Source organism: Oncorhynchus gorbuscha, linkage group LG05 (genome assembly GCF_021184085.1).
Source record: "Oncorhynchus gorbuscha isolate QuinsamMale2020 ecotype Even-year linkage group LG05, OgorEven_v1.0, whole genome shotgun sequence".
Taxonomy (NCBI): Eukaryota; Metazoa; Chordata; class Actinopteri; order Salmoniformes; family Salmonidae; genus Oncorhynchus; species Oncorhynchus gorbuscha.
Genome location: NC_060177.1, coordinates 59,856,831 through 59,880,793, shown reverse-complemented (window position 1 = coordinate 59,880,793; position 23,963 = coordinate 59,856,831). Strand labels below are relative to the sequence as shown.

Sequence of the window (23,963 nt, the reverse complement as noted above, 5' to 3'; positions counted from 1 at the left end):
AGATGTTGCAGAGGTAGGTGTTGTACACTTCACTTCCTTATTTGGTCTTGTTGGTATTGACGACCAAGTGTGAATCCCCACACCACTCTACAAAATAATCTAGAACCGGGCCATGATGTTCCTCGTCATCATGCAACAGGCTGATCAAGGCAGTGTCATCAGCGAACTTAATGAGGTGTCTGTCAGGATGGGAACTAGTACACCTATTAGTGTACAAGATGTACAGGAGTAGGGACAAAACACATCCCTGAGGAGAGCCTGTGTTGGTATTGTGTATGTCCGACACGTGGGGACCTCAGGAAGTCCAACAGCCACAAAACCAGCCCCTCATCTAAGGAGAAGTCCCGAATGAGTCTCTGTGCCAGAATATATATATGTGTTGAAGGCAGAAGAAAAGTCAACAAACAGAACCCTAACATGGGATTTGGCACCCTCTAGATGTCTATAGACCATGTTAAGGAGGGTCAGAATGGCATCATCAACTCCTCTGCTAGGTTGACAGGCAAACTGAAATGGGTCGAGAAGCTTCTGGGTGAAGCTGAGAATATGACTTTTCACAAGTTTCTCAAGGCATTTCATTAGTAAGGATGTCAAGGCGACAGGGCGGTAGACATTCAGCACAGAGTGGAATAGATGCTTTAGGAATTGGTATAATTATTGAGTTTTTCCACAGTACTGACATGTGTTGCTGGTCGAGTGAGGATTGGAAAATGTCTGTAAAATCACCAGCGGCACTGCTTCTTGACACAATGCCTGCTTAATCCAGAAGCCAGTCACACTAATGTGTCGGAGGAAACACTGTAAACCTGTGCCCGGCCGGTCGTGGCCGACTGCGACAGAGCCTGGACTCAAACCCAGAATCTCTAGTGGCACAGCTAGGACTGTGATGCAGTGCCTTAGACCAATGCTCCACTCAGGCTTTATAAGAAGTTTAAAAAATATATGTTGTATTTGACTCAAAATTCCATGACGCAGAGTTAGCAGAATAGATGGGTGCAGTTCAATGCATGATCAATATAGCTAATACACCAATACTTTTCTTGGTAGTCCAACAAACATTGCCATCAGGTTGTAAAATACAGCTGGCCTATGCCCAGTTTCCTGATAGTGATGGAATTTAGGCTTATGAGTGTTAAAACTATGCATCTTTCCTACAACGGCCATATATGTAACATGCGTTTCCCAAAACACCACTCAGAGAGAATGTTAGCTAAGTGCGTTGTTGAGGCATGTGTCAATACTGATAGGATCAAAAGAAAGGAAGCACTGCTCTCGGATCAGCATTCTCCCTTTCCAATCTTACCTTAACATTGGAATTATTCCACAATACTGTCAATGGATCAGCTCCTAGAGAGATATTATCACCTATGGCTACAAATATTGAGGCCACTTATTCTAATGCTCACCCTATAACAATGCACTAAATCAAGATTTGGCACATCATTGCGCACATGTTACACATCATGAAATAAATTGAATAATAATAATAATATATGCCATTTAGCAGACACTTTTATCCAAAGCAACTTACAGTCATGTGTGCATACATTCTACGTATGGGTGGTCCCGGGGATCGAACCCACTACCCTGGCATTACAAGCGCCATGCTCTACCAACTGAGCTACAGAAGGACCACAATTGAAGCAAAAATGACAGACAGGAGCGTACAAATAGCTAAATAAAACCCAATTGAATTAACATTAAATAGATTTCAATATCATTCAAATATATAGGTCTATGTAGCTTACACTGTATTTATCTGTTAATACAGTCATTTCGGTTTTCATTTAAAGTGTCTTTATATCCTCATAACGTGGCTAATAGGCTAGCTTATCTATTTATGTAGCTATTTATTTAGCAAGCTAAAACATGGAGCATAACATAATGTTAGCTAGTGACCTGCTGGGAGGATATCATTGGACAAGTGGGTGAGTGCCCAACTTTTTCCCCCAATATTGTTTTCAGATGGCTACAGCTAGAGATGCAGGTATCATTTGGTTAGCTAGCAAGAAATGCTAATCACTTTCCTAGCTAGCTATGCTGAACTTGAACGACTGTTATTCACAGTTAGCCTTAATCTAAGTTGTCAATTAATTGTAGTTGTCAAAATGTGGGCAGAATGGGTTCGCAGGCTACTATTCCTCATCATTTATCAGTGCAATTTTGACTGCACTAATAAACGATTTGAGAGGGTTTATCTACTGTTCCCTCGTTAGCTCATCTTGCTCTGGCTATCATTTGTTGTGGATCTTGTTATTGTTGATGTGCACAGGCAACTAAGGGAGAGAGCCTACCTGTCCATGGTTCTTTGATCAATAAAGTTCCCAAATGTAAGATGACAACTGTGGTATTTACATATTTTCAGAAATCCATTCAGCTGGATTTTGTGGATTTTGGCAAATGCATTCTAATGTTCTAAAGTCATGCTTTAGCTACTGTCTGTCAACACAAACTCCAGTTCAAAGTGAATGATGGCAGGTCCGTGTAGCAAATGGCTTATTTATATATAAGCCTACTGTAGTTCTGATTGGCTATGGTGCACCAGTCTGTGTAGAGTCCAGTTCTGGACAAGACTGACACATTTTTATTACGTTTTATTTACTGCATTGTATATCAATTGTCCAAACGCATGGCCGCTTTCAAACACTATATTGCTATAGAATTTTCACAAATGCGTTACTCTACGACGTAATCTCCAAACATTCTATGAAAGTATGCAAATGTAAAAATTACCATATCTAAGTGCTCGCTTTTAAAAAAGCAGTCATATACTCCCTGTGGTTGTATACATTTCATGTTGCTAAAATGCTGTTTAAGGAAAAAACTCAAAGGTTGCGTGTTCGAATCTAATCAAGGACAACTTTAGCATTTTAGCTCAATAACAACTGTGTAACTACTTACAACTTTTGAACTACTTTGCATGTTACCTAACCCTAAACTTAACACTTTAACATAACTCCTAACTCAGCTAATGTTAGCCACCTAGCTAACATCAGCCACAACAAATTGCAATTAAAATATACCATACGAAACGTAACATATCATACTACTTGGAGTGTCTCGGATTTATATTTACTATGTTACGTCTACCCCTGAGTCCAGGTTGCATCACTGGAATTATAAAATGGCAAGAGTCAGACAAACGTCAACTCTCAACAGCTTGTATAGGCACGGTTTACCTGAGACTCATCTCTTGACAGGTAGGCTGGTAGTCTTTTTCTGAAATAATTATTTTCACCTGACTTAACTGAAATGTTGCTCACATACTGAACTTTCATTAGCTGGCTACGGTTAGCATGCTACCTAGTTGCACTGACAGCTGTCAGTCAGTCAGTGCCCTATTTGTTGTCATTTAGCTGCTACACGTGGAAATCACCACAACGATCCCACCCCCAATTCCTGAATATGTATTACAAGCCTTCCTCGGTCTTAGAGGGGAAATTCTCGTTTAGGTTCCACCTCGAAGACAGGAATTACTCGAAATACAGTAGGTTTGGCAACTTCCTCGAGGGTGGGCCTTTAAATAACACAATTTTCCCATTCCATCTGTGCCAGACCGTTCTTATCGCAACACAATCAGAACGATTGGAAACTATTTCACTCTGGGAAGATTTTTACATGACACCAGAGCCCTCCATGAAATATACGCGTCAAGTGTTTCTATGGAAACTTTATTTGTTCGTCATCTTTTTATTTGTATTTTATTTCACTAGGCAAGTCAGTTAAGAACACATTTTTATTTACAATGAAGGCCAAACCTGGACGACCCTGGGCCAATTGTGCACCGCCCTATGGGACTCCCAATCACAGCCGGTTGTGATACAGCCTGGAATTGAGCCAGTGACGCCTCTAGCACTTAGACTGCTGCGCCACTTAGGAGCCCACATTTTTGACAAGGTCAGTGCTATCCGAATCTTTGGAACTTCCTTACTCTAAACCCTAACTGGTGGTGACCCTTCATTCAGGACAGAGCCCCACCTGTTTTGAGCCCCACACTTTTAGCAAAAAAAAATATGAATACAAAGTTTTGCATGTTATTTTGGCATTAATAGGTGTCATGTCAGTTTGCAAACAATTTAAAAAATGTATATCTCATTGAGTTAATAAAGCTGCATACAAACATGGTCACTTTTTTGTTTTCTTGAGTAAGGCACCTCCAAAATGCAGGTGTTTCAGCCTAGCTCAATGCTTTCTGTGGTGGTGGTGCAAGCCAGCAGGAAACACGGAGCAGTGGGTCATGATTGGCTCCGTGTTCTGGTACTCATGGGGACACATTTACATTTACATTTAAGTCATTTAGCAGACGCTCTTATCCAGAGCGACTTACAAATTGGTGCATTCACCTTATGACATCCAGTGGAACAGTCACTTTACAATAGTGCATCTAAATCTTAAAGGGGGGGGGTGAGAGGGAATACTTATCCTATCCTAGGTATTCCTTAAAGAGGTGGGGTTTCAGGTGTCTCCGGAAGGTGGTGATTGACTCCGCTGTCCTGGCGTCGTGAGGGAGTTTGTTCCACCATTGGGGGGCCAGAGCAGCGAACAGTTTTGACTGGGCTGAGCGGGAGCTGTACTTCCTCAGTGGTAGGGAAGCGAGCAGGCCAGAGGTGGATGAACGCAGTGCCCTTGTTTGGGTGTAGGGCCTGATCAGAGCCTGGAGATACTGAGGTGCCGTTCCCCTCACAGCTCCGTAGGCAAGCACCATGGTCTTGTAGCGGATGCGAGCTTCAACTGGAAGCCAGTGGAGAGAACGGAGGAGCGGGGTGACGTGAGAGAACTTGGGAAGGTTGAACACCAGACGGGCTGCGGCGTTCTGGATGAGTTGAAGGGGTTTAATGGCACAGGCAGGGAGCCCAGCCAACAGCGAGTTGCAGTAATCCAGACGGGAGATGACAAGTGCCTGGATTAGGACCTGCGCCGCTTCCTGTGTGAGGCAGGGTCGTACTCTGCGGATGTTGTAGAGCATGAACCTACAGGAACGGGCCACCGCCTTGATGTTGGTTGAGAACGACAGGGTGTTGTCCAGGATCACACCAAGGTTCTTAGCGCTCTGGGAGGAGGACACAATGGAGTTGTCAACCGTGATGGCGAGATCATCTAGACAGCAAAGACAAAGACACCGCCAAGTCTAAGGGTACACCGCCAAGTCTAAGGGTACAGTCGTGGCCAAAAGTTGAGAAAGGCACAAATATTAATTTCCACAAAGTTTGCTGCTTCAGTGTCCTTATATATTTGTCAGATGTTACTATGGAAAACTGAAGTATAATTAAAAGCATCATAAGTGCCAAAGGCTTTTATTGACAATTACATGAAGTTGATGCAAAGAGTGAATATTTGCAGTGTTGACCCTTCTTTTTCAAGAACTCTGCAATCCGCCCTGGCATGCTGTCAATTAACTTCTGGGCCTCATCCTGACTGACGGCAGGTCTTGCATAATCAATGCTTGGAGTTTGTCAGACTTTGTGGGGTTTTGTTTGTCCAACCGCGTCTTGAGGATTGACCACAAGTTCTCAATGGGATTAAGGTCTGGGGAGTTTCCTGGCCATGGACCCAAAATATCAATGTTTTGTTCCCCGAGCCACTTAGTTATTATGCTGGAAAAGGCATTGTTTGTCACCAAACTGTTCCTGGATGGTTGGGAGAAGTTGCTCTCGGAGGATGTGTTGGTACCATTCTTTATTCGTGGCTGTGTTCTTAGGCAAAATTGTGAGTGAGCCCACTCCCTTGGCTGAGCAGCAACCCCACACATGAATGGTCTCAGGATGCTTTACTGTTGGCATGACACAGGACTGATGGTAAGCGCTCACCTTGTCTTCTCCGGACAAGATTTTTTCCGGATGCCCCAAACAATCAGAAAGGGGATTCATCAGAGAAAAAAGCCTTCTTCAGAACAATTGAACCGCTCTCCTTGAAGTTCTTGATGATCCGATAAATGGTTTATTTAGGTGCAATCTTACTGGCAGCAATATCCTTGCCTGTGAAACCCTTTTTGTGCAAAAAAGTGATGACGGCACGTGTTTCCTTGCAGGTAACCATGATTGACAGAGGAAGAACAATGATTCCAAGCACCTACCCTCCTTTTGAAGCTTCCAGTCTGTTTTTCGAACTCGATCAGCATGACAGAGTATTCTCCAGCCTTGTCCTCGTCAACACTCACACCTGTGTTGAGAGAATCACTGACATGATGTCAGCTGGTCCTTTTGTGGCAGGGCTGAAATGCAGTGGAAATGCTTTTTTGGGATTCAGTTAATTTGCATGGCAAAGAGGGACTTTGCAATTAATTGCAATTCATCTGATCACTCTTCATAACATTCTGGAGTATATGCAAATTGCCATCATAACAAACTGAGGTAGCAGACTTTGTGAAAATTAATATTTGTCATTCTCAAAAGTTTTGGCCACGACTGTAGAGCTTGAAAATTCAAGCCCCTTGGGTGCTGCCATAGTTACATTAGAAGTGCCTATCCATGAAGGCTCAAGGTCATTGGCCACAGATACAATTACATCAAATCACATATCTACAGTAGCTTTGAGTTGGACTGATCATGTCAACATCATACTTTCAAAATTGTGCAGTCATCATCACGAATCAAGTCAACAATCTAGTGGCAAATCCTTTTTAATCCTTGTCATATGAAGATAAATATATATATATAGATAAAACATATCGGTGCTCAACGGCTATTGGAAATAAACATTACACAATAAGTTGGAAATCGCAAATTCAACAATGAGTGGTTTGTAAGGAATCAGTGGTTAACTGCAAACATTGCAAAGCAATCATTAACCTGCTATTCAGTTGAGTGACTGTGTGGTCCCAAGTCTAAGATTAATGGTCTCTTTTCCTAGTTTAAAATTATAAACATTCAACATTTGGGAAAGCTGTCAATGAAGCATGATTTGTGCCACGCCCAAAACAACTGTTAACCCGGAAAGGCAAAATCTGACTTTAGTGAGTTCAAGACAACTGGGAACTCTGTGAAAAACAAGCTACGACTGGGAAAATACATTTTGAACTTTCATTGAACTCTGAATTGTAAATCGGGACCTCGGGCTTCTTTCTAGAGCTACGACCTGAAGATCACTGACGTCATCATGATTCAACCCCCCCAGAGTTCCAAGTTGTCTTGAAGGCACCATAAATCCAGAGAATACCAGACTTTGATGACAATTTGCCCACCAAGACCCGCCGCATCACCTTCCTGTTCAAGTGAGCACAGCACAACAAGGTGAGCCCAAACATGTCTTGTATGCTGCTGCATAAATGGTGTAATATGCCAGGGAGATATGTATACTGTAGCTAAGTATTGCTAAGTGTATGTTGTGTGGTAAGCTGTTAGTAGCCCATGTGCCTCACACTAATAATTTGGTCTATTTTCACCTCTTAATTTCACCTACTGTTCTGACTTGGTGGTGCACATGTAGCCTATAACCTGTTATTGAGAAATGTAATCATCTGATAGCCAGGTGTCTCAGTGGTATAGTGCAATTAATGTATTGTATAGTGTTGTGGCTTTGCTAGCATGCATCCCACTTGTATTTATTTTTTGCCCCACCAAGATTAACATGCTAAAAATGACCACTGACCATACATAACCCAGGGCTCTCCAACCCTGCTCCTCGAGAACTATTCTGTAGAACAATGCTGTAGATGTAAGTAACCTGATTGTTTATCAAACACTTCATTTTTAGAATCAGGTGTGCTAGATTAGGGTTGGAGTGAGAACCTACAGGACGGGAGCTCTATAGGACCAGGATTGGAGGGCCCTGCCTAAATCCCTTTCCAACCTAACCAATTGAAATGTAAACTTCAATGGTGGGTATGTACGTCCAAAGGATCCCGGATAGCAAGGGCCTTTTTTGACAAACCCATAGTGCAGTGCAAGCATGCTGCGTTGGACTCTTCTGATTGGACAATATTTCAAACATCGGTTGGTTCCAGGCTATTTTTCATTGTAGTAGCGCTGCGCCGACAATCAGATCCCAAAATGCCTGAGAAAGTGTTTTACATATTTCGGGAGCCACATTGCTTTATACAGCAACCTTCTTGTCTTGATAATGGGTTTCTCGAGAAGTTAAACACTTCGCATAGCAATGTGAGATCGGATCATTTACGCAGCACACCTACAATAAATACGACATGAAACACGGCCATTTCCATCTACCGATTTTGTGATTAGGGAAATCTGGGGAAATTAATATTACTTGAATTTAAATTTCTGCCATGTAGCAGACGCTCTTGTCCATGGCGATTTACAGGAGCACTTTCGTCATTCAAATTTGCACAAAATACATATGCAGATTTGAACTGCAAACGTTTTTTTATTGAAATTATTATCTATATATTATATCTATGTATTCTAAATGTTATTTTCGAACACACAATTAATAAAATCACGAATAACTCCCATTAGATGTAATTGTGTGTACCTTCCGCATTTTGCCAACTGAACAACGTTGCACTTAAAGCAAACCTCAGCTCGGTCTCTTTTGCATCAACTTTGACCCTCTCATTGGTAAATAAAGTGAAAGTTAATATACAGCGGTTGTATGGAACTGTATGTGATTCGTGAATCCAAAGCATTTCTATGAATATGCTAAACTTTTAATCCATATGTAGAAATACTTCAATAATGCCATGTGATTGGATGTCTCTTCAGTCATCCACTTCCTGTACAGTGAACCAGCAGTTCGTTCACACCCTCATGCAATGTGTGTTCCTCTATGGAAATCAACGTCAGTCATACCAATTTGGCAAAGAAGACCAAACGGCCATTACTGTCAATGAGAGCCGCAGTGTAGATTGTGGACTATTCGGTTTTATATTTAGCAGGAAACAGGCATAGAAGCAAGTTCCACCAAGGATTTTTCAACGTAAGAACTTCGTATTCAGCTAGCCACAGCTGCTGAGAGCTAGAGGAGGTCCTGAGATAGCTAACAAGCTAGACAGGTACTGTAGCTAACTAAATGTAGTAAAGCCCAACGAGGCAATTCGATCTAAGAGTATTTTACATTTTATATAGAGTAAACTGTGTTGACCGTACATTCTAGTTCGCGAACGTTTGCCAGCTACAACATATTCACAATCAATGTTAATCTTAGCCAGAGAGCGAACATGCTAGCTAGCTAAATATATTTGACTATCTGGGGAGGGTTTTGTGCTGTCATTTATGCTAGCTAACTACCTACTATTGATGCCTTCTCTCACACAGCTTCCTTGGGCCAACTGGTGTGTGTCTGCTTGTACCAAGCTGTGTATGGCAATGCGGTGGGTAAAAGTCCCACTGGTCCCCGGGCTGGTCGTGGCGGTGTTGTCGCTGCTGGCTGAACACTGTTGGGCGGATGGTGGGGGCCCAAACCTTGCTGAACGAGTTATTTGGGCAGTGAACGCTGGCGGGGAAGCTCACACAGACATGCATGGCATTCATTTTAAGAAGGATCCTTTGGAAGGGAAGCTTGGGAAAGGTGAGTGTCTAGGCATTGCTGAATCGCCATTTCCTCATTAGCTTCCTAGCTAACCTCTAACTTTGTATGATACTGATAGAGTTCCCTATTGCAAATGTGACTGCTAAATTTCAATTAAAAGCTAACTAGCCAGCTACACGTTAAATCTGGGTGAAATTAGCCACACGTTTAACTATTTGGCTAAAAGCAAGTGAAATATTTTCATATGGCAGAGGGTAATCGTCTGATTGCAGATGTGTATTTTTCATAAATAAGATATTTCAAGCTAATCGACTCATGCATTGTTTTGACTTCCGCAATTTAACCAGGTTAACCCAATGAAGAGTCAGCATTACTTTCTAGTGCCTCGCTCGAAAATGAAGCACCTCATGGAATAATAATTAATCCAACTGTGATAACTAATGATATTCAGAAATGTATTTCTTTAAAAGCAATAATTGGAAACTAATAACACTTTAATTAAAAGTAAAGTATGAGGTGAAGGATACCGTGAAGAAACGTCCTATTTGATGTTGTATGATAGCCACTTTGCTTAGTTCCACGGCATGTTCATCTATTCATTTGATGAAAAACACTTCACTCAGAAGCGACATTTCATATTGTTTCTTACATCCACTCTACTAAAACTAAAAACCAAATGGGTCTGTCAGGAAATATACTGAACAAAAATATAAATGCAACATGTAAAGTGTTTGTCTCATGTTTCTAAAATCGCTAGGCTACTCTTAACCGCTAGGCTATCTGCCGCTAACTTGCCAGAACAGATAAGTCATTCATATTTGAACATGCCAAACCATGGTTAGGCAGAAAGTTTGCATTTCACATTTTTTACATTACTTCATCAGGCATAAAAATGCATGCACTATTTGCCTTGTTTGCAGCATTTGTGTGCAAATACAGTACAAGAAAGTAAATGTATGCAGGCATCACTACTGTTCCAGAAGATGGGTAAGCAAATGGGTTTGTATATTGTGTAAGTTTATGTGAGTAGTGTTGGGTGCAAATGCGACTCAATTGCTTATAAATCGACAACGTAAACAATCTACTCTTTGTATTTCCCTCTAGCATCAGATTATGGAGTCCGTCTGCCCATATTGCGTTCTAGTCCTGAAGACCAGGTTCTCTACCAGACAGAACGCTACAATGAGGATACTTTTGGCTATGAAGTGCCAATTCGTGAGGAAGGAGACTATATACTAGTCATGAAGTATGCAGAAGTCTACTTTGCACAGTCTCAGCAGAAGGTATGACAGCCATCCAATCAAATCATAATAATATGTTTTCTATTTAGATCTCAAAGTTCTGTCCAGTAAACTGTTATTCCAGTAAAATGTTATTCTAATTTGGCTGCAAAGATTGTTGTTCAACTTAGATGATGATGTTGATAGTCTCAAAATTAACAAATAATTCCAACAGATGTTTTATTGCAAGGTAATGATTTATTAGTAATCTATAAATACTTCTTACTTAGGACTGAGGATTTCCCATGCTATTTTCTTTCTTTCTTTTGTATTTTCACCCCTTTTTTTCTCCCCAATTTCGTGGTATCCAATTGGTAGTAGTTAGTCTTGTCTCATCACTGCAACTCCCGTACGGACTCAGGAGAGGTGAAGGTCGAGAGCGTAGCCTATTGGTTCGAGCGTTGGACTAGTAACCGTAAGGTTGTGAGTTCAAACCCCGAGTTGACAAGGTACAAATCTGTCGTTCTGCCCCTGAACAGGCAGTTAACCCACTGTTCCCAGGCCGTCATTGAAAATAAGAATATGTTCTTAACTGACTTGCCTGGTTAAATAAAGGTTCAAAAAATTTTTTTTAAAGTGTCCTCTGAAACCCAACCAAGCCGCATTGCTTCTTGACAGTGCCCAGCCAGCCGCATCAATGTGTCAGAGGAAACACTGTACACCTGGCAACCGTGTCAGCGTGCACTGCGCCCGGTCCGCCACAGGAGTCGCGAGTGTGCAATGAGACAAGGATATCCCTGCCGGCCAAACACTCCCCTAACCCGGACGACGCTGGGCCAATTGTGCGCCGCCCCATGGGTCTCCCGGTTGTGGCCGGCTGCGGCAGAGCCTGGACTCGAACCCAGAATAGTGGCAATGCAGTGCCTTAGACCACTGCGCCACACGGGAGGCCTCCCATGCCATTTTCATGTTGCGAATCTGGTTGACTGAAATTATCCTTTCTACAGGTATTTGATGTGCGTCTTAATGACCATGTGGTGGTGAAAGACCTGGATATCTTTGAGCGGGTCGGTCACAGTACAGCTCATGACGAAATAGTGCCCTTCTCCATACGCCGCGGTAAGCTGAGTGTCCAGGGAGAGGTGTCCACCTTCAACGGCAAGCTCACTGTGGAGTTTGTCAAGGTGAGTTGAAGTGTCAGTGAATATAGTTTTTTCCTCTCCTCCTGACTCATTAAAAAATATATATATATCAGAAGTGTCCTCAAGTTAGACGATCAAGCACAAAATGTACTATTACCTACATTCAACTCTGAATGTGTGTTTGTTTAGGCTTTTTCTATGCCATTAATATTTTTGACAAATAATGGTAGGATAGTGTTTTTCAAAATGTTCATTTGACATGTGGCTTTATCTGCTGGGAACTGATAATCTGCCCTGTGTTTTCTCAGGGTTATTATGACAACCCCAAGGTCTGTGCTCTGTATGTGATGAAAGGGACATTAGATGGTGAGCCTCATCATTCTTAACAGGAGAATATTCAACAGTGCCAGTAAAAAAATGCATTTTCTAAGATGTTCTCTTTATAATTCTTAAATGAATTGTAATGGCTTGTTGTATTATTATGGAATATTTGGTCTTTATTTATCACATTCATTTTCAATAACATTTTTCATTTGCTCCTGAATCAATTAATTGTATGCACAATCCAGTCTAAAGTCATCACAATCTCTCATTGTCCTCAAGTTCTGTATGACAAAATATTTTATTACCTTTCTATTTTCACTTGCACTATCTTTAAACTCATAATCTCGGCCCCCTCTATATTTTCTGCATCTCAGATGTACCAAAACTCCAGCCTCACCCTGGACTGGAGAAACGTGAAGAACTTGAGGAGGAGGAGGAAGAAGAGACTGAGGTAGGCGAGGAGGGTGGTAAGAAGAGTACCTCGACAGCTCCCAAGTACAAGGTCCAGTCAGGCCCCAGAACGCCAAACCCGTATGCGGCCGACAATAGCAGCCTCATGTTCCCTATCCTGGTGGCGTTCGGTGTGTTCATCCCTACACTCTTCTGCCTCTGTCGGCTGTGAGAACATAAGTTTGAGGGGGAAACGGGGACATGAAGGACAAGAGACTGTGAAGAAAGGGGGGGGGGGGGGGGTTAAAGTGACATCAAAGACACAAGGCAAGCATACAGATGGGAGAGAGCACAAGATCCAAGGGGAGAATGTTGATAAGAGGACAAAAAAAAGAGACTACAAACCACATCGCAAAGAAATAAGACAGGATTTCCCACTTACAAACAAGGTTTCTCTTGTCTGGCAGAACGTGCCTGGGATTATACTGAGGGGTTCTGAAGTGTTAGTGGCTGTCCCTCTTTATAGATACACGTATTGTTATTGCTTTGGATGAGGTGTGGCTTGGAGTGAAGGGAATGCAGATAGGCTGCTATGCTGATCAACAAAAAATCAGGCCCAGTATTTAGTCAGATGAAACAGGAGGTGAAATCATGAAAATTGACAGATTATTACTAAATAAAAAATGAAAGATTTTGTTTTAGAGATTGCGTTGTTGGTGGAGGTTAGGGGGAGATGGTTACCAATTTGATCAGTTAGGCTTTAGAATGTTGTTTTTGCTTACTCTTTTTGACTTTTTATTTCTGTGTTTGGTTATCTCCCAACGTGCTGGAGTTTTAGAGCAAAAATGTACTTTAGCTTTTGATATAAGATGTGCCATAGTCTGATGAAGACAACATGCCAGTAATTTCAACAAGTTCATACTGTTACAGCCTGTTCTTTGCAGCACATTGACATTTCATGTGCTGTTTTATAAGACTGCTGATGAAGTGTTATCACATTCAAGGTGGGTTTCACAATTCTGTTGCATAATGTTTAAAAAATGCATGTGTACCTCAATGGGACTATCCCATGCTGTGCTGTTTCATATAGCTGATGCAAGTTTCCTCAAATGTGATCACAATTAAGAAGTCCACTTGTTGTGCTGGCACGCATAAATATCTGTCCTAGCAGGTAACTTTTGAGGCAACTAGACTATAATGTTATCAGAAATTGAATCCTTTGAGGGTTTACCTGGTTTTTAATCACATTGATAAAACCCTCTAACTTCTGTGTTTTCCACTTAACGGTACATGGCTTGGTTTGCAGCTGATGAAAGGTTATGTGAAATAGTTCTGAGCGATTTGAGTTACATTGCCAACAGTGAGAGACCTGATAATTTAACAAATACTCTAGTGGGACAGGTCCTAAATCAGGAACATGTCTAAATTGACTCAAAGATGCATGTCCTTTGTCATGGTCACTGCCTTTTCTGCTCATTTTATGATTGTGCATGCCTTTTTGTTTCACCAAAGAGTGTTTTGTGTTGTAAAATTTTGTTTTATAAAACTCTTAGTAATCCTCCATTCATAACATTATGTGATTAATATGATTTAGTTTTTTTACTCACATTGTTGGTGATGTAGTGATGATTAAGTACTAGGTCAAGATAGAACGTAAACATCACAAGTTATCCCGATACAATTTTGTGTCATTAGGAGTTATAATAACTGGAAGAGCCTAAGCATTTTATTTGATTTAGTATTTATGTAATGTACTCCTTTGAGATACTGCTGGATTCTTTAAAATTATTGGAACATGAATGTAGGACTTACAATGTGAAGAACAATTGTGTGTATGCATAAATAATTAGTTATCCATGGCTACCTAGAGGGTTAGAAAGTGAAATGAGTTAAAGAACTAGTTATGTTGAACATTTGTTGCTAAGCAAGATTTTCAGTGGTATGCTAAATTGAAACTGGCTGACCAGAAAGCTTGAGTGGCCTTAAGAATTATTTTATTGCAATTTTGAAATTATGATCCCAGGGAAAAGTGTTTATTTTTTTTAAGCCTGTACACTTTTTAGAACTAATTTGAGTCGCTATTAGTCAAATCAACATGATGTAAAAACAGTGTGCTTGCACCAGTCTTAATCATGATCTATAGCCTATTCACTATGCACCTGTGCGTAGATATGGGTGTGTGTATGTTTCACTGTTGAATATTTCTCCTCTTCCCCGTCTCTCCATTAAATAGTTCAGTTTAGGCCAGTATTTTTGTCTCATCAATCCCTAGCATACCTTGTCTTAAAGTAGACCGCAGCATTTTGTTATTAGTCTCTAAGGTGTCAGTGACATCCTATATTCTTCCATACAGTTAGCCTGGAAGTCAGTAGCTGCATGTTTGCATTTTTTTATGTGTCCAATTGCCTCTGTATCAAGAACGTAGCTCTTTTCAAGAATGACACGTCTTTTACCAAGCCTTGTCTTATGTTCCCCCAAGCCTCTCCACACTTGTCATTGATTTCACACTTGCTGAATACTTGACAAATAGTTGATCCAGGTGTTGTAAATCCCCTCACTCCTGAAGTTTCCCTCCATGTTCCATGCTGCTGGAAAATCAGCCAGGGGAGGTTACAATACTTGATTGTCAGCTGATAGTAGTTTGGTTTATTTGTGTTTTTTTTAATATAAAAATGAAACAATCCATAAATAATCAGAAGCACCTTTTGTTCCTTAGTTGAAAAACTGCAAAAAAATGTAAATCTTTTGTTTGTTGGCTAATCGAAATCTACACAGTTGCGTGTGTATATACTGTATGGTACAATATCACACTTATTGTAGTGTGACAGCGTTTTTTTTTTCTCATCAAAATATTGTTATTATTGAGGTGTTAGGTATTTTTTTTAATGGTTAATTGTAAAGAAGACTGGCCTTTCTGCTGAGGATGACAGTCAGGCAAACACTGACTGTCAGGAAGAGAAATGTGATTAGCATAGTATGGAATTCTTTACATTTTATATTGTATAATTTAAGTAAGAAAGTGGGGTTTAATCTTGAGATATTTGCTAAATGATTAATAAAGATTTGTAGCTTTAACATTTCTCAGGATTGGTTTAATTTTTTTTTAAATTACCATGATTTAGCTAGTTTATTGTCAAAGCATTTGTCTGTTATTTGTGTGTAATTTTGTTTTGATTGAGTCTTTGTTGCCTTGGTTTGAATACATTTGTTTTACCATTATCTGCTTTGAGGTTCCTTTTTTTGGTGTGCTTTTCATTACTTAATTGCATGGTTTTTATTTATTTATTTTTGCCCACGAAAGTCCTAGTGTGCAAAAATCCTAACCCTACATAAGCTCACCTTGGATAAGAATCAAAGGCTTGCCGCCATATAGATATGTAGGCCTAAGTCTTCAATAATTACATTTAGCTGCATCACTCTCCCATTATCCCCACTGAGGTACAGACAGACAACAATCATACACCCTTGCGCTCCACACACAGTCACAATCACAGAGTATGTATGATTTTGTGTGAATGTGTGTGAGAGTGATCAATGCCAATAAGGAATCCTACTCTCCTTATTGATTTCTCCCAGCCCTGAGAGCTTCAGGTGGACTGATGGGGTAACTTGAGATGCCCCCCCACCTTCCTCAGTTTTAGCTCTGCAAATAACATCTACAAAGTAGGAACTGCTGATAAATGCTGTCTCTTAATACATGTGCTATTTTATCTAACTGGTGTTTTAGCTAATTGTTTCTTTATAATTTATCCCATGTTCTATCCTTAGGGTTATTGCAGTACCCCGCCCTCAACTGAACGGTTCAACATGCTGTATCACTGAGATACTGCAGTCGTCACAAATAATGAGAACTACAATTATATATTTCTATGGGGGGGGGGGGGGGGAGATTGGGATATGTATGGTCAGTAAGGATGAAATGGCAGTAATGCGTTTGAGAAATGATGAATAAAAAGCATGGGCAAACTTAACTACATTGGTATAGTGAAATCATTTTCATGAAGTTGTACCATACTTAGGTGTTCCCTGGTTGGAATTCCATTTATCTGCAACCTAGGTTAAAGATGAAAAACATTTTTGAACATCCCGCCCTACTGGTAACTATGGTAACCACCTACTGTTTTCAGCCAATTACAATCGACTGTTCTCAGCATAGGTTCTCCATAGAGACGCTTCGCCATCTTGGATTTAGGGAAAGTTGCTGTTGACTAAACAAACACAGAACAACCAAGACATGAGCGACTCTAACTCTCGGAACGAGACGGCAGCCACAGTTAAAGGACCGGACACCGATATGGGGCTGGTGGCAAATTCCAGGGAGCGAAAGTCCGGTGGAGATGTGATGAAGAGACTCAAGTCGCAACGAAATCAAACGGATAAACAGCGGCCTGTTGTTACAGAGGATGAGCTCAGGGCGCTAGGACGAGACATCACACCAGATGAAATCCTTGGTCTTTGTGCTGTTACACGGGGTATGTATGGAGTTAGCTACAGATTGTTAAAGCAGATAATGTGATGTAACAATATTTCTGGTTTCCATTACCGGGAGTTACTGTTTGATGTAGAACAGTTGTCCAGTTGTAGGTGGTGCATTTGAATTTGAGGTGGACCCACCTGTCTAACGTTAAATCAATCAGTGAAGATTTTAAATAGCCAAGATGGCGGCATACACATTGTTGGATTACTTGAATGTAATTTTTGTAAATGTATTTTATTAAAATAGCTTTTTTTTTTATTCAAACGCTCCACCTGCAACTGGACTCAAACAAGTGTTGGTCCCATGTTTCATGAGCTGAAATAAGATCCCAGAAATGTTCCATATACACAAGTGTGTTTCTCTAAAATTATGTGCACAAATGTGTTTATATCCCCTTTAGTGAGTATATTTCCTTTGCCAAGATAAACCATAGACCTGACAGGTGTGGCATATCAAGAAACTGATTAAACAGCATGATTGTTACACAGGTGCACTTTGTGTGGGGGTCAAAAAAAAGGCCTCTCTAAAATGTGCAGTTGCACAAGTCAATGCCAATGATGTCTCAAGTTTTGAAAGAGTGTGCAATTGACATGCTGACTGTAGGAATGTCCACCAAAGCTATTGCCAAATAATTTAATTTTCATTTAACATTTTTGAGAATTTGGCAGTACGTGCAATTTGGCAGTACGTGCAACTGGCCTCACAACTGCAGACCTTGTGTAACCACGCCAGCCCAGGACCTCAACATCTGACTTCTTCACCTGTGGGATCGTCTGGGACCAGCCACCCGGACGCCTGATGAAACTTAGCTTGCACAACTGAAGAACCTTTGCAACAACCTTTCAGAAACTGCCTCGGGGAAGCTGATCTGCATGCTTGTTGTCCTCACCAGGGTCTTGACCTGACTGCAGTTTGGTGTCGTAAACAACTTCAGTGGGCATATGCTGACCTTTGATGGCCACTGGCATGCTGGAGATGTGTGCTTTTCATTACTGAATCCCGGTTTCAACTGTATCGGGCAGATGGCAGAGTGCCCCATTGTGGGGTTATGGTATGGGCAGGCATAAGCTATGTACAATTAACACAATTACATTTTATTGATGGCAATTTGAATGCACAGAGATACCGTGCCATTCATCCGCCTCATCACCTCATGTTTCAGCATGATAATACACGGCCCCATGTTACAAGGATCTGTACACAATTCCTGGAAGCTGAAAATGTCCCAGTTCTTCCATGGCCTGCATACTCACCAGACATGTCGCCCATTGAGCATGTTTGGCATGCGCTGGATCGACGTGTATGACAGCGTGTTCCAGTTCCCGCCAATATCCTGTGGTCCTGTGTGACTCATTTGGTAGAGTATGGCACTTGCAACACCAGGGTTGTGGGTTCGACTCCCACGGGGAACCAGTACCAATGAAAATTATGCATTCACTACTGTAAGTCACTCTGGATAAGAGCGTCTGATAAATTACTAAAATGTAAATATCCAGCAACTTCGCACAGGCCACAATCAACAGCCTGATCAACTCTATGCAAAGGAAATGTGTCGTGCTACATGAGGCAAATGGTGGTCACTCCAGTTACTAACTGGTTTTCTGATCCATGCCCCTGTCCTTATTTTTAAGGTATCTGTGACCAACGGATGCATATCTGTATTCTCAGTCATATGAAATCCATAGATTAGGGCCTAATTTATTTAAATTGACTGATTCCCTTATACTGATACCCAAGCTTTGAAGTTGTTGCGTTTTATTTTTGTTCAGTGTACATGTTTGGCCAAATCGAGAACGAAGATAGTATCGCCATGTTAAGGTTGGTCGAAAATTCTGTGTACTACACAGTACTTAACCTGTAACTCCCGGTAATGGATACCAAAAATCTTTGTGTAAATCTGGTGTAACAATCTGTAGCTAGTATGGAGTGGATTGATTGGAGATGATAATAGATGTGATTTGGATAAGATTCAAGTTAATCAATGTTGCCATCTATTTTTCTAGCTCATCTAGCTAGTTAATGTGTTAACTAGTTGGCTAACTTGATGTGGCTGCAAACACTGCATACCTCGCTTTGTAGTGAGTCAGTTGACTTTAACTAGCTAACTAAGTTTGCAACACTGTTTTGAGGAAGCCAAACAAAGAATCTGTGGACATACCAGATTCCCTGTATGTGCTGCTTACTATGAATTTCCTTCCAGATTATCTATGTAAACCTGAGGACAATGTCTACAATATTGACTTCACACGTTTCAAGATCAGAGATCTGGAAACTGGGTCAGTGCTCTTCGAGATTGCTAAACCTCACAGCTGTGGTAAGTTTAAACTTTTCCACAACACTTTGCACAACATAAGTGACAATCTTGGATAGGCCACATCTTAAAGGTATACTCAGCAATATGCCATCATAATACACACTGGGGTGACTTTCTGCTTATAGAAATCATGCTGGGGTTGCTGTCAGCTTGAACAGGGCACCAGGCTCAATCTGTGAGACACCCCAGTCGCTGAAACCATTGCAATCACTGCTAACCGGTGCACTGGTGGTGTTAGGTTGGGACACAAAACAACTGCTGAAATCTGCCACACATGACACTTGGCTCTTTACAATGTGGACTTGCCTCATTGGAAGGTATATATTGGGACAGCCCATAGTTTTGGGAGATTTGAGCATTAGTTTAGTAAGTAGGAAGTGCTTCTACACCTGCATTGCTTGCTGTTTGGGGTTTTAGGCTGGGTTTCTGTACAGCACTTTGAGATATCAGCTGATGTACGAAGGGCTATATAAATACATTTGATTTGATTTGAAGTTGCCCCGCTGTGTGTCATATTGCTGAGTCTACTCCGAAGGGCCCCAGACTAAATTAATCTGTATTATTTCAAGTAAAACAAAACAAGCCAAGTTATTTTTTCTATGATAATGAATGTAGTCCTTATGCAAATGTTGTAGCTATAATTTTAGGTTGAAATCCGAGATGACCTTTTGTCACTTATTTGGATGCCAATTACATTTGAATCCATGTTGTCTTTATCAGACCCTGAAGATGAGGAGAATGGAGATGGAGACGCCAGTGCTGGGCGCTTTGTGCGCTATCAGTTCACGCCAGCCTTCCTCAGACTGCGGAATGTTGGTGCAACGTAAGGCAGTGGATTAAACAGGAAACATCACATGCATTATTGTTAGAAGTCACATGACTCATCATTGAAAAACCACATACTTTGGTAAGGCCTAAATGTTCCATAGTATGTGTTTTCCCTTATGCTGACAAATTCTGAACTGTTTCGTTTGCTGGTGTGGCTTACCAGCACAAGAAACTAAGTCCTGCAGCTCCGGCAGCCACCTAAACTACAACAGAGAGAATTTGGCGGAGCACATAGCTGGGAACAACTATTGAAAGAATCATCCTACTTTTGGACTATAAAAAGGAATATAGATGGTCAATGAATAAATCTACAATTCAAGTAGTTGACGCAAATGAATGCAGATACCACCCACAGTTATGTTCAGCATGTCCCTGCTAGTATCTCAAGTGCCTCTTTCTAATCTGCTTTCAGTGTGGAGTTCACTGTGGGGGACCGGCCTGTTAACAGCTTTCGCATGATAGAGAGGCATTATTTCCAGAATAAAGTTCTCAAGAACTTTGACTTTGACTTCGGATTCTGCATCCCAAACAGCCGGAACACTTGCGAACACATCTATGAGTTTCCCCAGCTCCATGAGGACCTCAGTAAGTCTAATAGTAGTAGTGCGTCTTTCTCACTTCGTCTATCAACTTTGTTGTAGCCTGTATGTGTCCCTACAAGCTAAAGTTCAGACTGGCCAGAACATAGCTGGCCAAGTCTGTAAGTCTATACTATCCACATCCATACAGAGCGAGTCGGACAACTCTCGTTGTAAGGGGAGGAATGTGGATACTAGACAGTCAAATGGTTCCTCTACAGGTTGTTTGTTTTGGTGCGCTGAACAGCAGTAATTTACTTTTTTAGTCTGTGATATGTGTGTTCTGCTGTTCCTTATGAAGTCATTTGCAAACTGAATTTCCCTTATTTTTTGTCTCTTTTAAGTTGGCCTAATGGTGGAGCACCCGTATGAGACCAGGTCCGACAGCTTCTATTTTGTGGACAACAAACTGATCATGCACAATAAGGCAGACTACGCCTACGATGGGGGCCAGTAGTGTCTGAAGATTAGCTTCTTGTGTGCAATGCAACGCAGGGGTCACATTGCCCCTGAATACAACCATCATGTAGGTCTTTTGGGAACAGGAGTGTACTTTCTCCACTTCAGACATTCCAACAAACTTTACCAGCCCCAGGTTTGGGGAAAAATGACCATATCTACCTTCCAAACAGGTTGCTGCATTTATTTGATACCTCGTACCCATCTATTGCTTGGACTCATAGAATTCTCTCGTCAATCACTCTTTTGTAATGTTGAACATGTTTTCCTTTGTCTTTTCTAATGTTTCCACATTTAAATGGTTACTGCTTATTTCAATCTGCTTTGAGTTCAGTATTTGTTGTAATATCCTTGTTTTTGAGTTGTATTATGTTTAGTCAACTGTTACCAGACAGCTCTACAGAGAGCTAAGGGAACATTACATGATCCCAATCTGAATGTTAAATAGCGGTCAATTGTAGCCCGTAAGATGAACAATGATTGAAGTTGACCAGGACTTATGTTCTTTTCTACACACAAGGGTTGACAGATGGCACAATTGGATTGCAAGCAAATTACAACTGTGATACTACCTAATTTCATTGAACAATAGTTTGGTTCTGGTCATCAATTTTTAACTACTCATTCTGCTCAAGTAGCAATCGTGATCCTTTTTTATGTCTTTGTTCCTCAGATAGTGGGCTAAACTGTATATTCAGCTTTGAGACGAACAGATGCTCCATTAATTTGAAATCTTGGCACAATTGGATTGCAAGCAAATTACAACTGTGATACTACCTAATTTCGTTGAACAATAGTTTGGTTCTGGTCATCAATTTTTAACTACTCATTCTGCTCAAGTAGTAATCGTGATCCTTTGCTATGTCTTCGTTCCTCAGATAGTGGGCTAAACTGTATATTCAGCTTTGAGACGAACAGATGCTCCATTAATTTGACATCTTGCCTTGGTGTAGAAGCTGTTATTCGTTTGGGTGTCCCGTGTCACCCCTCTAGCTATATACACAGAGCAAAAAAACATTATGAACACCTGCTCTTTCCATGACTGACTAACCAGGTGAAAGCTATGATCCCTTATTGATGTCACTTAAATCCATTTCAATCAGTGTAGATGATGGTTAAAGGACTTTTAAGCTTAGACATGGATTGTCTATATGTGCCATTCAGAGGGTGAATGGACACGACAAAATATTTAAGTGCCTTTGAACGGGGTATGGTAGTAGACATCAGGTTTGTGTCACGAACACTGCTAGGTTTTTCACGCTCAACATTTTCCTGTGTGTATCAAGAATGGTCCACCACCTAAAGGACATCCAGCCAAATTGACATAAATGTGGGAAGCATTGGAGTCAACATGGGCCAGGATTCCTGTGGAATGCTTTTGACACCTTGTAGAGTTCATGTCCTGACAAATTGAGGCTGTTCTGAGGGTAATGGTGGGCAGGGGGGTAGTAAGTGACAGACAACACCCCTGGTCTGTTACGTGTTTCGCATTTGTAAATGTGCTTGTAGTATGTTCGTGCCTACTGGAGTTACACTGAGTTTTCCAAAACTAAATGAAACCTCCCACATGTGCCTTTTATTCAGACTTCTCAGCTCAAGGGGCTTTGTTGTGTGTGAGAGAATGTGAAGTCCAGCGCTGCTCCGCTACACATCTGTCCAACAACATGTCAAACTGTCTGGAAGAGATTTTTGTGAATTCATTCTAAGCAATCCCAGTCAGCTATAAAATAATATTGGTTACCCAGAAGTAAAATTAGAGCGAAAATTATTGTTTTACTTCTGGGGGAATGCCGTTAACAATTGATTACCTTGGTGCGAAGTCTCCTCCCTTGTAAACGGAAACGGCCAAATCTTCCTTCTGCTAATTTCACCTGTGTTTATCATGGTCACAAAGCACATTTTTTGTTTTCATGAATATTTATGATAGACAATTTTGAGTTTATATTTGTGGAATTTAGTGGAAACCGCTTATCATCCACACACATGCTTTAAAATCACAGCACCAATTTAAGAACCGCCTAAACCCAATCCTGCTGCTTGTAATCACATATTTGTACGTGAGTTTCGACATATTCTTGCCGTTTCCTTTGTCCACGAGAGGTTAGTTCTGAAATTATAACTATACAGTTCATAATGACAAGTGGAAGTTATGTATCAGTGGAGGCTGCTGAGGGGAGGACGGTTCAAAAATAATGGCTGGAACAGCACGAATGGAAACCATGTGTTTGATACTGTTCCACTCATTCTGCTCCAGCCTACCACGAGCCCGTCCTCCCCCATTTAAGGTATCACCAAACTCCTGTGGTATGTATGAGGATGTGGCTGTTATGTTAACCACTTTAGAGACTTGTCTTTTCTTTACCTTTACTGATGGGAAGGTCTGTTATAGCAGCCACCATTTTTTTTTCTAATAGCACCACCAAATTAACACCAATTATGCATTTTACAACACGGTTGCTACTGATTTCATTTTTCACTCTTGAAGTTAGACCCACATACTGTGTACACTGGAACCCCTTTGAATTTATTGAGCATATTGTACATTTATTGATGCATGTGTTTTAGGAAAGACACATTTCACAGTGAGATTTTATTCAACATTACTACAAAGATTACTGTCTTTTGAATGTTACATTTCAGGGACCATAGACTCAGGGACCATAGATTTGGTGAAGTAGAACTAGAAGCCCTCCTAACATTGCCTTTCATGTTCCGTTAAATGTTTCTGTTTCTGCAAGATGATATACTGCCAGGAGAGGGGGGAATAAAAAATTGAACAGATGTTCTGTATACATTTTGGCTTAA

At 41.0% G+C, this 23,963-nt stretch overlaps 2 protein-coding genes across 3 annotated transcripts; both read left to right on the top strand.

Annotated features, from left to right (window-relative positions):
- Positions 1-8,675: 8,675 nt before the first annotated feature.
- mlec (malectin) lies at positions 8,676-15,721 on the top strand. Of its 2 annotated transcripts, none has more exons than XM_046350483.1 (6): positions 8,676-8,874; positions 9,213-9,465; positions 10,531-10,709; positions 11,654-11,830; positions 12,097-12,154; positions 12,487-15,721. In XM_046350483.1, the coding sequence occupies exons 2-6, from the start codon at positions 9,258-9,260 to the stop codon at positions 12,732-12,734; spliced, it is 870 nt and encodes a 289-aa protein (XP_046206439.1). In that variant the 5' UTR covers positions 8,676-8,874; positions 9,213-9,257; the 3' UTR covers positions 12,735-15,721. The 2 variants fall into 2 exon arrangements, with proteins under 2 accessions (XP_046206439.1, XP_046206437.1); XM_046350481.1 differs by having other exon boundaries at positions 8,676-8,950.
- Positions 15,722-16,688: 967 nt separating this feature from the next.
- Positions 16,689-23,940, top strand: LOC124036212 (protein unc-119 homolog B-like). Its single transcript, XM_046350480.1, has 5 exons — positions 16,689-16,974; positions 19,180-19,293; positions 20,014-20,116; positions 20,534-20,706; positions 21,044-23,940. Exons 1-5 carry the CDS (start codon positions 16,737-16,739, stop codon positions 21,154-21,156), a joined length of 741 nt encoding a protein of 246 aa, XP_046206436.1. The 5' UTR covers positions 16,689-16,736; the 3' UTR covers positions 21,157-23,940.
- Positions 23,941-23,963: the final 23 nt, after the last annotated feature.